At 36.1% G+C, this 14664-nt stretch overlaps 1 protein-coding gene across 35 annotated transcripts in view; it reads right to left on the bottom strand.

The window, feature by feature from the left end:
• Nucleotides 1-14664, bottom strand: part of FUBP1 (far upstream element binding protein 1) — a 34527-nt gene that overhangs the window by 10371 nt on the left and 9492 nt on the right. For 10 of the 35 annotated variants that reach the window (XR_010842569.1, XR_010842577.1, XR_010842560.1 and 7 more), the window contains 14 exons: nucleotides 13998-14047; nucleotides 13834-13905; nucleotides 13652-13709; nucleotides 11859-12021; nucleotides 11661-11759; nucleotides 11435-11536; nucleotides 11082-11184; nucleotides 10881-10981; nucleotides 10358-10499; nucleotides 9566-9726; nucleotides 6834-6985; nucleotides 6669-6748; nucleotides 3603-3731; nucleotides 1514-1588 (listed from right to left, as the gene is read on the bottom strand). Coding sequence is in view for 20 of the 35 variants with exons in the window: in XM_059075299.2 (XP_058931282.1) it covers nucleotides 1514-1588; nucleotides 3603-3731; nucleotides 6669-6748; nucleotides 6834-6985; nucleotides 9566-9726; nucleotides 10358-10499; nucleotides 10881-10981; nucleotides 11082-11184; nucleotides 11435-11536; nucleotides 11661-11759; nucleotides 11859-12021; nucleotides 13652-13709; nucleotides 13834-13905; nucleotides 13998-14047 (1487 nt within the window). In the remaining 15 variants the exon portion in view is untranslated. Of the gene's footprint in view, nucleotides 1-1513; nucleotides 1589-3593; nucleotides 3732-6668; nucleotides 6749-6833; nucleotides 6986-9565; nucleotides 9727-10357; nucleotides 10500-10880; nucleotides 10982-11081; nucleotides 11185-11434; nucleotides 11537-11660; nucleotides 11760-11858; nucleotides 12022-13651; nucleotides 13710-13833; nucleotides 13906-13997; nucleotides 14051-14664 lie in introns of all 35 variants that reach the window. The other 25 variants (XR_010842564.1, XR_010842573.1, XR_010842557.1 and 22 more) reach the window with 3 other exon arrangements.

Raw genomic sequence — 14664 nt, 5'->3', positions numbered from 1 at the left:
GTACTGCAGTGCTTATGTGTCTGAGTAACCCTTATTTTACTTAATAATGGCCCCGAAGTGAAAGAATAGTGATGCTGGCAATGTGGATATGACAAAGAGAAGCCTTTTCCTTTAAGTGAAAAGGTTAAAAGTTTTCCATTTAATAAGGAAAGAAAACAATCATATGCTGACTGAGGTCACTACGATCTATGGTAAGAACAAATCTTCTGTGAAATTGTGGAAGAGGAAAAAGAAATTCATCCAAGTTTTGCTGTCCCACCTCAAAATGCAGGTTACAGCTACAGTACGTGATTATCTGCTTAGTTAAGATGGAAAAGGCATTAAATTTGTACAAGGTATTTTGAGACAGAGATCACATTCATGTAACTTTCATTCAATATACTGTTATAACTGTTCTATTTATTGTTGTTACTCTCTTACTGTACCTAACTCATAAACTTTATCATAGTTATGTACATATAGGTAAAAAGTATAGTACATATAGGGTTCAGTACTATTCGCACTTTCAGGCATCCATGGGGGGGAGGGGACTTGGAACATATCCCCCCCGTAAAAGTGGGGGACCACTGTACAGTTTGCATTCACAGCAGTTTGCAATAATATATTTGCAAAGTACTTGACTGACAACTGTACTCTCCATTAGAATATAATAACCAGAAGGGCAGGGCTCCTAAGTGTTATGCCCAGTCACATTCTCAGTATCTATTCCTATGCTTGGCATATAGTATATGCTCTACATTTATAGAATGAAAATGGCCCTTCTAGGTGACTGTTTTTCCTTTTTCATAATGCAAATGTTATTTAAGTAATTAACTTCCTCTGTCACTGTAGGTTACTTCTTATCTGTTTATTTTGCAGCACAAATAATATCACACGCAACCAATTTTCGCTTGGTGCTCTATAATTTAACCAGTGCAATTTAGGTTACTGACATGTAACTTATCTTTGACAAAAGTATAGGTAATATTCAATGTCCTATGTGCCAGTGGGGAAACTTTTAGTTTCAATTAGTAAATGGCTGACAAACGCACTAGAAATAAAAAGAGTTCTTTTTTTTTTTTGCAGTACGCGGGCCTCTCACTGTTGTGGCCTCTACCGTTGTGGAGCACAGGCTCCAGATGCGCAGGCTCAGCGGCCATGGCTCACGGGCCCAGCCGCTCCGCGGCATGTGGGATCTTCCCGGACTGGGGCACAAACCCATGTCCCCTGCATCGGCAGGCGGACTCTCAACCATTCCGCCACCAGGGAAGCCCTAAAAAAATTTCTTAACCAAAAATTTAACAATTATTATTTGTAATGACCATGATACATCTGAAAGTTCAGTGATTTTGGAATGCATTCTTGTTCAATAGTTCTATACCTCAAGATTTTAAAAGTTATTGGATGAAAGAAGTCCAAAGTAATAAAAACACGGAACAAACATGCTTTTATCAAAATCTTCAACCTTTTAGTGTGATACTTACTAAATGTTTCAGTTTAATAAAATGTATAAAAAAAGAAATGTAGAACATACCCATTTTCTTGTAGTACTCTTCCCAAGCCTTGGTATAATCAACCTGTCCAGCTGGAGCTGGATTCTGCTGATCTCCTTATTTAAGAAAAACATAAAAAATTATGATTAAGGTCTTTAAAAAGCAATTTTGGCCCTTTCCTTCTGTTTTTTGTGTAGAGGAGTTGGGAGTAGCCTGTCATGGAGAATGAGGGTAGGAGAGAAGTGCTGTGTGGTAATGGCATCCTTGCTGATGCCAAAGACACAGAACTCTGGGAGTAGAGAGGTAGTGAACAGAGAAGGTGTGTTCTATTTATTTAGAAGAGTAGTTACATTGAGCATATAAGTAAATTCACTGGTCAAATAAAACACACTGATGATACCAGGTCTTTCACCATTTATAAGCATGGAAAGTGGGAAAAGCTAGAAAGAAGAACTTTGAAATCCTGGAATGGAATTGCAGGTGATATGAATGTACAGTTTTAAAAATACATACACATATGGATATTTATGTATTTTTTATATGTATGTAGGTATGCATGTACGTAAATTCATTTCCTAGCTCTGTACACTGAAAGGAGCTAGTAGCAGTAACACCTCAGCAGCAATGAACACAACTGTTAAGTTTCTAAATATCATCATCTACTAAAAGAAATCAGGGATCATTGGAAAAATGGCTGATTCAAGGGCTGGAGCCCAAAAAGCACAATATAAGCATCTTATTGTGCAAGAAAGTAGGTAAGTGCTTAAACAATGACAGGCATGTCAAAAGGATACAGGAGCCATCTTGAAGCTACTCCTGACTGGCCAAATCTAGGACAATCTGGTTAAGTTAAAAATATAACTTACTGAATAAAACAGGATTCAATACTGACACAAAGAAATAGAAAGAAAAAGGAAACCTCTTCCATAGTAAAATACCACCTAATAAATGCAGAATGAATGATGGAAGGAGAAATTATCATATTTGTAATTGAATCAGGCAGCTATTATCAATGAAGGCTAAGACCTTCAATGAGGAACAGAATCCTAAGAAAGTTTAGCTTAGAAATCTTACAAAGTTTTCTAAGGAAGTTTAGCTATGGTACATGTTTTGATCAGAAAGGTAGTTTTCTCTTTGCTCTAGTAGTTTTATAATTTGTACTAGTTGTTTCTGCTATCATTTGTTCTTTAAAAAATGTTAAGATTATAAATCACATCTAACCAAACTGAATTATAAAACTTCTACTGTATATTTAAGGAAAAATGAGAATAAAATTATCCTGTTTGTCCTGCCCCCCTTCCCAAAAAAAGAACAGAATAGTGGTATAATCTCAGTATAACTCTCCAGACAGTATTAATTTCAAAGAGAAAAATGGTGATTTTATGGTATAGAATCTTGGCAGACATCAACATGACTGAGTGACCATGGTTACTACCTCTGAGGATAAAACAGGTCCACATTATATGACCCCTATTGTAATGCACTAAGAGAACAGCATTCATTTCTGAAGTATCCTTGCCATAATGTAAGCAGGAACCCTGATCATGACCTCATCTTCATAAGAAAAGGTTGAAGGAACGTAGGTTGATCCATAAACATCTCACAAAACAAAAGGTCTGTACTCTTTTGAAAGAAAAAGACAGGAATTATTCTTGATTGATGAGAAGATGTTGGAACAATTGGTGAAATCTCAGTAATGGCTGTGACTTGGGATAGTAAGATGTATTAACGTTGATTAACAAGTGCTGTGTGATGGTTATTTTTGGAGAAATATAGAAAGAAGTATTTAAGGGTAATAGGCATTGTGTCTACAGCCTGGTCTTAATGGTTCTGAAAAAGACTAATGATGATGGATATGGACACATGTGATAGGGTAATGGAACAAATGGGGAAGATAAACATCAACAGCTAGACGATCTGGATGTTCTTGGTAATGTATCTTACAACTTTTATGAAAGTTTGCAGTTATTTCAAAGTAACTTGTTTTTAAAAAGCAAAGGCTGCTTACTGAAGCTGTAACTAAATAATATTATAAATTTGGGGGTAATACACCGATGTACTTTATATATAATTCCAAACACAGGTTTTCACTTCCACATAGAAAATAAATTCTTTAATTACCATAGTTACCTTGTCCATTGGTTTGGGTTGTAGTTGGTGCACCGGCAGGAGCTGCAGGCGGTGGCTGTGCTTGTTGTTGATAATAGTGAGCATAATAAGCAGCCCAAGCTGCTGAATTTGGATCTGTTCCTGTTTTAGCTAGAATAAACACAAGTTTTATATTTGTATCTAAAGTCCATAATGAATCAATCACACACACACCTCTCTAGCAAATATATGGACCCCCAAATTAAATGGACATTAAAAAACAGTTAAGTGGACACTTTCAAATTCTTCTATTATTTTTACTATCATTAGCTTTTATTATAGAAAACTTAGCCTCAGAGATTAAGTAACTTTCCTAGTTCCTAGAAAACTAGTGACTAGCAGAGTTGGGATACAAATAAAGATCTTTTGGTTCCAAATCCAATGCTTTGTCTCAAACCATCCTGTGCCCTTCTTTTTCTAAACCAGTTTTGCCTCAAGCACAACAGTTTTATGTGGCAGATGACTAAAGGAAAGGAATTCTAGGGACTAACCTGTACAAGAAAGAATTATTTTACAACTATGAACTCTGTCCTATCTTGTTTTCAATGAAAAGACAACTTAAACACCTTGGAAAAAGAAACAGATTCGCCATATTTCATCTCATCATATTTCAGTGATTATCCTAAAAGATAAACTTGATGTCACTGCCCTATTTGAAATTCTTCATTTATTTCCTGGAGTCTTTAGGGACTATTAAAGCTTTTAAGTACAGAATATCATTCAACATATTTAACAAGATATTTGGACACCCTCACTTATACTTTCCCTTCCAGCCTCCTCTCTTGAGAGTTTTCCAACTCTCAAGTTCTGGCCAGAGTAAATTGCTTGTACTTTTCAAAAGTCATCATGCTCATATTTGGGCATTTCACCATGTTATGCTTCCTCTGCACTTGATTGTCCCTCACTCATCCTTCATAAAAATCAACTGATGCATTACAAGTTTGAGACTTCTCAGTCAGAAACAGAAATCCTCTTACTGATTCTGTCTTTTATACTGGGTGTATCATATAATACTATATCTTTATTAGTTTATATCCTGAAGAAGGATGTAATTTCCTTAACCAGATTCTATATCTATATGTAATCTATTTAGCCTTCATCCCAAATGGGCAGCAATTCTCAGCTGTCTAATAAAACAAAGGTTAGTGATGTTTGAGAAAAAAAGGGTAAGGATTCCCAGAGTGATCCAATGTCTAAGGTGATACAATTATAAGGCATTATGCCACTCTCTGTAAGTTTCTAAATTAATCATGTGTCCCAATACATAGTATCATTACTTGTATAGTAATACAAATGTCACTTATAGCACATCTAGATAGAGAAACTGAGGTAAAACAGACTTTTAAGAATTGATACTTTCACTCTTAAAATGTGTAGACCATATATGAAACCCAGTCTCATAATTACTACGTACTGAGAACTTACTAAATTCATTCATTTACTTATCATTTTATACATAAGAAAACAGATTTAGAGAGGTTCAAAACTTGCTTACTATCCCATAATTAGTTAGTTATGACTAGGACTTATTCAAGTCTGTTTCACTCTAAGTATGTGACTACTACATAAATCTTTAACAACCCAGTAATTTTTTTATAGAAACAGATTTTAATTCAGAGAATACAGACTTTACTGTCAATATAGGGCCACATTTAAATAGAAGGATGTTTAATACAAAGTAATGAAACAACTTCATTTTGGTTTTTACATATAAGCAATATCTAACCCTAGCTGTTATCTTTTAGCAAAATGGGTTATTTCTTTCCCAAAGGCATTGCTGAAAGCCACATTCATTAACCAATTCTTTCACTAATGACTTCACCACTACCCCAAGTGGGAAAATGAGACTGTGAAACAGAGACCACTTCTTATTCCCATCATTTCTCTCAATCATACTACCTACCCAAACAGAGTATCCAAATAGGTGCAATCCTGCAGATCCAAGTTACCCAATATAAATCTGCCCCTTAATTTTCTCAATCTCTTCAGTGGTGGGATTCTTCTGCTTAGTAACACCATACCAATTAGCTTACAAGAGGAAAAGAAAAATCCTTCCATTCTTTAAACACTATTATACAATAAATCATATTTGACCCTTCTTCTGTTAAGTCCTTCTAGCACAGTATTGCTAACATTTTAAGTACGCATTTCTACAGAATGTAAATTCATTGCTGCATACTGAGACCTTAGGGCACAGTTTAGTTTCTTGAAGGTGTGGGAGTTGTGGTTATTTGGTAACTGTCATGTTGTATCATCATGTTCCAAAGAGCATACCTCCTATGAAATTAAGGTATGTTATAATATAGGGCCACCCTTAAATACCAGAAATGTTTAATAAAATTCACTAAAACAATTTCATTTAAATTATTTTAGTTTTTTAAAAAATAAGTATACTAGTGCGAAGGAATCCTTAATTCAGTACCTTCCTTGAAACTACTCCAGTGAAAGAGGCCTAAGAGGTATTGTAGTAGGTTGAGAAAAAAAAAAGGATCACATCTGAACGGAGAAAATATTTAACTAAATTAATTTGAGAGTTCCAACATGCAGATATTTAATACAGGCCTGCTTTTTACTAATGTGAAGTTATATCAGGAATACAAAAATAGGCAACTTACATATCTTATTTGAGAATTTGGAAGTTTAATGCCCAAGGATTAAACACTCCAACTGACTCACACAATTTTATAAATAAATGTACACTATTCTTTCATGGATAATGTCACAATTAACATACAATACATTTGATGGCACTAGCATCTAAAACCTAAGACACTGTATTTCTTCCTATACTTTTGGCTTTTAGCATTCTGCTGTATTACTTCTAAAGTAGAGAAAGCCAAATGCAGGTAGGAAAAGACCTACAAAAACAGACCATACTCACAACAGTCTTATACACTGTAGTAGAACCAGAACCTAACACTTCTGCTGAAGGAGTGAAACAAGTGCAGAAAATGCACACAATGTAGAATCAACACTAGAAAATTTATAACTATAACAGGAGTGGCAAACAAAAACACAGATTACACCCAAATGATAAGCATCTTTTACCTGGATCTGGAGGGGCCTGTTGCTGCCAATGTGGATATGCATTTCCCCACCCCTGAGGAGCATAAGGGGCTGGAGGACCACTGAAAACACAGAAATCAATTTTAAAATAGTTTCCCAAAATCTAGAATCTTTGAGGAAAAGCCTAGAACCAAATTCAAAACTTACTGAGGAGCAGGGCCAGGTGGTCCCGGATTATAAGGTGCAGGGTTATATGGTCCCATTGGAGTTCCAGGCCCAGGGGGCCCAGGAGGCCCATGGGGGCCTGGGACACCATGGGGCCCATGGGGTACAGGTGGCCCTAAAGGATTTACCGGGCCCTGCAAAAAGCAAAAGACAAACAAAAATCAGAAAGACAGTAATGGTTAAACATTTCAAAGGCCAAATTACCTTCCATTTCTACCCTTTTACCTAACCACAAGCAATCTAAAATTTTCCTTCATTTCTTCACTCATGTTGCAAAACTTCTGAACTCTGCCATATTAATGAGGCATGTAAAATTAATTAAAATCAACAGCATTAGCAGAGAACTGAAACATTAACTTTACTTTCTATTCTTTTCAGGCTATTCCTTTTTCCATTAATTACATTTCCTTGCACAATTTTTACTTTTACTAGCCCTTTATCATCTTAATCATGGAAGCTTATCAAATATCAAGTTCTTACCTCTAGCTCTTCTCTCTTCATCTACTCTACATCTATTCACTTAACATTGTAATCAGAGAACCATGCTGACAATACAGTCCTCAAATTGCTTAGGTCTCATATCGTGAACTGGCTATTGAATACTTTCCCAATAATGTAACAAGTTCTCACTCAACAAACCAGTCCTTCTCACAGCCTTCCTGTCACTGAGCCCCACTTCAAACAATAATTTAATTCATTTCCTCCCTTATCCTTTATCATAATTTTCTGAATACCATGAAGATTCCCTTTTTAATTGATTTAACAAATCAGGATATTTCGCATCCATTTCATGCCACATCATAATTAATAATGCTTAGTTGATTCTTCTTTGATAATCCAACTTGTAAGGACCACTAGATTTAACTGTTCTAAAATAAAATATTCCTTTCATGCAGTTAATACTCACTATGTGACAATTTGGACAAAAATACTTAATCTATATATGGTTGTCAATTTTCTCACTACAATAAAGCCAAACTTCAAAACTTTCATAATAACCTGTCTCTTTAAGTCTCTAACTGCTGTCATTATCCCTCACTTCAATTATACATAACCTATCCTTTCCAAATAGTAAAAAAAAAAAAGGATTACTGAAAAAAGGCAGCAACATTTTTACAGGGCTTTGTGCCAGGCACTCTTTTACCTGATAAACACACATACTTCAAACATTTAACCCCTATAACCCTAAAAGGTAGATATGATTATCCTCACTTTCAGATGAAAAAGAGGCAAAGAGTGTAAATATCTTCCCCCAAGGTCACACAGTCAGTAAATGATTCAGAGTATTCTGAACCCAAATAGTCTAAGTCAAGGGTCCAAGTTCTTCTCAAGAGCTTCTCTTGAACAACCTATCTAGTCTGTCCATCAATCCAGAGCAATGCTGATCCATGCACACTAATGATAGCAAAATCCAAAACCAAGATGCACTGTTCATTTTTCTGGCATCAATTCCTGCCATTATTGAGTCCAACAATTATTTTCTTCATTTTTTTGAACAATTATACTTACTCTCCATACCACAGAACTTACATTTGTGTATATTTTCATAAGGTATTTTTTAAAAATAAATCTATCTATCTATCCTTCCTACCTACCTACCTACCTATCTTGGTTGCGTTGGGTCTTCATTGCTAAACGAGGGCTTTCTCTAGCTGCCGTGAGCGGGGGCTACTCTTCGTTGCGGTGCGCAGGCTCCTCCTTGCGGTGGTTTCTCTTGTTGCAGAGCATGGGCTCTAGAGGTACGGGCTTCAGTAGTTGTGGCATGTGGGCTCAGTAGTTATGGCTCACAGGCTCTAGAGAGCAGACTCAGTAGTTGTGGAACACGGGCTTAGTTGCTCTGTGGCATGTGGAATCCTCCCGTACCAGGGATCAAGCCCGTGTCCCCTGCATTGGCAGGTGGATTCTTAACCATTGCACCACCAGGGAAGTCCCTATAAGGTATTCTGAAGTGTCTTTTGTACATCTATTTTTGTTTTCCCAAGCAGAGAGAAACACCCCATTCACAGTATGGCAAACCTCAAGAAGATCTTTCCTAAGATACTCTAATTATTATTAATAATTTAAGATGCTCCCTCACTTTAACTCTTCATAGTAAAATAAAAGAAACACAGTAAAGCACTATTTCCTCACTATTTCCAAATTTGATCATGCATCAGAATCACCTGGAACATCCTTCTAAAATTAGATGCTGGGTCCTATTGCAGACATTCTGAATCAGAACTGTGTATGTTATGTGTTAAGGTGTAAGGCACCCAAGCGGTCGACATTTTAAAACTCCCCAGAAGACTGTCAGCCAGTGTAAGAATTGGGATTTATAGATTTCTACTTTATTGAGGGGGGAGGCATCTGATTCACCTTTGCGTCACCAAAGTTAGGTAAGCAAGCCCTTAATAAATAGTGACTTCCTGTTAACTGTCTCCTTCAGGTATATTCCACAACCTTCCACCAACCCTAATACCATAACTCAAGTAATGCTATCCTCTCATTTACCCACCCTCAAGTACAAGGTTCTGAACACCTATAACTGTGTATTAACTGGGTTATTTTCATTGCTGGAAAATCTCTTCTATATTGTATGTTTCTATTATGTGACCAGACCTCTAATTTTAGAGTAGAAATTAACATTTTTCTGAACAGCACTTATAGGAACATATGAATTAACGTCTTATTTAACAGGATCTGTGCTATCAATTGGAAGTTTAAAGCATACTCACACCAATCTTTTCTTCTATGAGTTGCCGAGCATAGTCTATTTGCTGTGGAGTGCCACGAATTGTAAATAACTTCATATTAGGATCTGCATTAGGTGGAGGATTTCTCTGAAGTTCTATTCTTGCACCAGACTGTTGGCTTATGCTTTTTATGGTTTCACCTCCTAAAAATCAAAGCACAGTAATTTCTCTAAAGATTCAAAGGATACAAGAGGAGCTATTCAAAACAAACTGGTCACAATTAAGAAGGAAGGTATGAACAGTATCCCATCTGCCAATATTCTACTAGGAGTTTCCATTTATTCTACACTTTAAATCAAATTATATGAAGCATTTCACACATTTAAGTTTTAAGACATAACTTAGTGTCTGCACCCAACCTTAAAATGAATTATAACATCAAAATATTTGCTTCAAAGAAATCGCTTTTCTAAGCAATGTAAATAGAAACTAACACAATAATTTAAAAATTCAAAAATTTAAAAACATGTCAGGAAACAGCAAAATAAACAAAAACACTAACCACTTTCTAGGTCAGAAGAAAAATTTCTTACACTAATAATTATACTATTGGTTCCCTTCTCTAGAAGCCAATGTGATTCAAATCCCACTTTTGATTAAGTACATATAAAGCCCTTCATTTAGGCTTTAGGTGTTACTATCAGCATAAGAACACTTTTCTACTAAAACACAGCCAAAAAAAAAAATTATTGCTACTCATTTATAACAGCAACAGAAATAGCATCCAGAACCGTTAAATTATTAACCACACATTAATAGTTTTAAATACATTGCCTTTTCCTATTATTAATCCAGTTTTCCCAGTTGGAACAATGAAATTAAATTCCTGTAGTCCACCAGGTGGTCCCATGTTCCAGTTGCCTTGACCTCTACCTCTTCCTCGACCACCAGGTCCAGGTCCACCAGGATTACCAGCCTAAAAGAGGGGAAAGATGAAGTCAGAAATACGCTCTTCTTTCCACAGTAAAATTATTACACATCTATTTCCCTCAACTTTCATTTTCCTAAATGAAAAGTTTAGAGAAGCTGGGACACACCTTGGCCCAAATAATCAAGAAATGACCACCACCATTTATTCCTTTTATGCCGTGGTGAATAAAGCAGTGCACTTATGTAGCTGCCGTCCTGCTCCAAAATGTTTACCTTAAAGCAATTTAAACTTTCTAGCTATTAATACAGTATCACCAAACAGATTGTGATTAAAAAAAATATGGAGGGGGACTTTCACATTTAATGAAGGAAAGTATTTTTTTAAATGAACAAAACAAAACAATGAAAATTTAACATTCTATCAAACCTGAACACTTCGAAGAAGGTCTGTAATAATTTCTGCAGCATGTTGACATCGGTCTGGAGGTCCTGTTATTTGTGCTATTCTATCTGGTGTCGTTCCGTCATCTTCAAACAAAGGAAACAAATTGGATTAATTTAGCATTAAATTAATTAGTGTCAAAAGTTAACTACCACAAACGCTTAGAAAATAAATATATGTACTCACCTGGCTTAAACTGAATTCGAACACCAGCATCATTTTGTATTTTTTTAATCATCTCTCCATTTCTTCCTATTACGATGCCAACAGCAAATCTTGGAATGGGGACCTTACACAGAGAAGACTAAGCATTAGGAAAGCCATTTCCTGAAAAATTAATCTGCCCCAAACCATAGAAGTACAATATTTATATCAGAGAGGTTGGCAAGATACAAAGTACACATTCTGTATTCTAAGGTAGAAAGTGGGGGTGGGGAAGACAGTACAATGTTAGAGAAGGCTATGTAACACAAAACAGGAAAAAACATTTTATTTATGGACTAGCATTCAACCACTTCTAAATTGGTATTTTTACTTACATCTATTCCTTCATTTCCTCCTATTCTTGACCCATACTCATTTCGAACTTCTCTGAAACCACCTTGATCACGAATTAATTCTAACACCATTTCCTTGGCTTGCTGAAGTAGAAAAAATTACCCAATTTAGGAATCGTGTCTCAAAACACTGTTATTATTCATGCATGTGTTCCCTCTCTGCCATCCACCCCAAATCCCTCTTTGTAAAATATAAACTTAAGTTTACTTGAACTTTGTATGGGTCCCCTGTAATCCTAAGAGGTTTGTCAGCACCAGTGTTCTGAGGTCCATCTTGGATCATAACCATTTTAACTCCAGCCCGTTCCTGTTAATCACAGAAATCAGGTGTATTAACAAAAAGGGAGAGGAAGGAAACAGGCTTCAAAACAGACAAAAAGTAATCATTTTACAAACACAGTAATACCTGAAGTTGTTTAATAGTCTCTCCCCCCTTGCCAATGACTAATCCTGCTTTGCTAGCTGGAATCATGATTTCTTGAACCGCATTTCCTGGCCCATCACCGTGATGAAAGCCAGGGGCTGGTCTTCCTTTTTCGACAATCTGGTCCAGTAACCGTTTTGCTGATCTGTTAACAAATTAATAGTCAATACAAAATAATATAATCAGGTACTCCTCCCATCCCAATTCAGGATAAGGTGGCCTAAGACTAAATTTTAACAATTAAAAGAAAATGCCATGAGTGTCAAAGACTGAAACCACGCAATAAATTTTCTAGGTATCAATATATAATCAATATTTTTGAGAATACTCCAAAATTTCCAAGACACACCCTACTTCTAAAGTTATCTCAGAATAAAGCTCATTCTTCCAAAAATTAATCAATGTGTTTACTTTTTAAACCTTTACTTTGGTTACTCACATGTTAAAATTTATTTGTTCATTCAACAAATACTTAAGAAATGTCAACTATATGCCAGGTACTATTCTAGATAATGGGGTTACAGCAGTGAAATAAAAAGACAAGGTCCTTGCTGGCATGGCTTAACTTCATTAAATAAGTAAAAATAGCAGGTTAAAGAAACAACATGTCATTTGTCAAGTGCTATAAAGAAAACCAAAACAAGATAAGGACAGGTTGTGTGTATGTATGTGAAGGGATGCTATTTTATGCAAAATAGATGAATGAACAATTCCCTGGTGGTCCAGTCGTTAAGACTCTGAGCTTCCACTGAAGCAGGCTCAAGTTCGATCCCTGGTCGGGGAACTAAGATCACAGAAGCTGCACAGCAGGTCAAAAAAAAAAAAAGATGAATGACCTTACTGATAAGGAGACATTTGAACCAAGATCTGACGGAAGTAGAGGAGTGACTATGAAAATATCTGGGGAAAAATGTTCCAGGGAGAAGAAACAGAAAGTGCAAAGGACTCTAATGAGAAGCATGCTTGGTGTGTTGAAAAAATAGAAAAGAGGCTAAATGAGGCTAGAACAGAGTGAGTTGGGAGAAGAATGGTAAAATATGAAGTGAGAAAGGTGGCAGGTAAGCCAAGCCATAATAAAGACACTGACTTCTACTCTAAATGGGAAAGCATTAGAGGATCTTTGAGCAAAGTAGTGATATGAATTGATTCATATTTTAAAAGGATCGGTATGGCTATACTGTAATTACACAAGGCTAAAAAGAATGGCGACACAATGTGGTAATATAGGCAAATGGTGTCATAGATAAGGTGACAGTATAGAAGGTGGCAAGAAGAGGCTGAATTCCAAATAACTGGGAAGGAAAAAATGCTTATGGACAAATGAAACTTTAGAGAAAGATAAAGTATTAAAACAGAGTTTTCATAAACTGAAATGAGATGAACTAGATTGAGTACAAGAAAAAGCATGGGGTGGAAAACAATGATTCTGTTTTTAACAATTTGAAGTTTAACATTTAAAGGTGTCTAGTAGAAATTCACAGTATACTAAGGAAGCAGCTGGATATAAATCTGGAATTTAGGGAAAGGAATCAAGGCTGAAGATTCAAGCAGAGCTACCACCTTTTAAGGAGTTTTTTGGTAAAAGAGAGCAGAGAATTAGAAATGTGGGGTTTAGGGATGGTTTTCTGTTTAGAGGGATTTTCAAGCATGTTTATATGCTGTTAGAAATTTTCTAAAAAAGGGGAAAAATAATAGCGCAGGAGAAAGTCAGTTCAATTGCAGGGACAATATCCTTCAGTAGGAAGGAAGGGTTGGAACATGATTTTCGTACTTACTGGACAGACTCAGGGGTTCCAGTTAACATACAAGACCTTTCTGGAAGACCACCACTGTCTATAATTAAAAACAAACAAAAATCTTAGGCCAAGAAAATGTTAACAGCATCATTTTCACTAGCAACTTTAAAAATGCTAGTTTTCTTGTCACTTTGTAAATAACAGCAAGAGAATAACATTACCAGGAGCTATCTGTATTTTGCATCCAGATTCCTGTTGTATGCGTGAGATCTGTTCACCTCCTCTGCCAATTACTAGTAAGAAAAAAGAAAATTATTTGCTGCAAGATTTTAAAGTATGTTTTGATTATGTTTTTTCATAGCTTTAAAAAAATTAGATTACTTACTAAATCCAACCATCCCATCTGGAACTTTGTATTCTTCTGTCATTACAGACCTGCTAAGAAATAACAGAAACCAACATTTTCCTTCAAAGATAGATAGATAATTTGTTTACAAATAAAGGTAAACATAAAAATGGAAATCTAATGGCTCCTAATAGCTTAAACTAGATTTCTAGGCACATACTTAAAATACTCAAAGTCAAAATATGGGGCCTGAGTAGTTAAACCCAGTATTTTAATTAAGGTCATACATATCAAGTGAGGAAGGTATGGTGGACGGAACAGTCTGAAGGCACGAACAAAAAGGAGCTGGGGTGCAGTTCAGGAGATATCATTTTATTATTATTATTATTATTATTATTATTATTATTATTATTTTGCGGTACACGGGCCTCTCACTGTTGTGGCCTCTCCCTTTGCAGAGCACAGGCTCCAGACGCGCAGGCTCAGCGGCCAGGGCTCACAGGCCCAGCCGCTCCGCGGCATGTGGGATCTTCCCGGACCGGGGCACGAACCCGCGTCCCCTACATTGGCAGGCGGATTCTCAACCACTGCGCCACCAGGGAAGCCCCAGGAGATATCATTTTAACAGTTATTTTAATTCAGCTTATTTCTTCTAAAGTGTGGCTAATTCCACCCGTCCTTTCAAATTACAAAAGTTATCTCACTC

Source organism: Kogia breviceps, chromosome 1, assembly GCF_026419965.1.
Source record: "Kogia breviceps isolate mKogBre1 chromosome 1, mKogBre1 haplotype 1, whole genome shotgun sequence".
In the NCBI taxonomy this organism is placed as follows: Eukaryota; Metazoa; Chordata; class Mammalia; order Artiodactyla; family Physeteridae; genus Kogia; species Kogia breviceps.
Note: the sequence above shows the minus strand (reverse complement) of the source record. Positions and strands in the feature narration are given on the sequence as shown.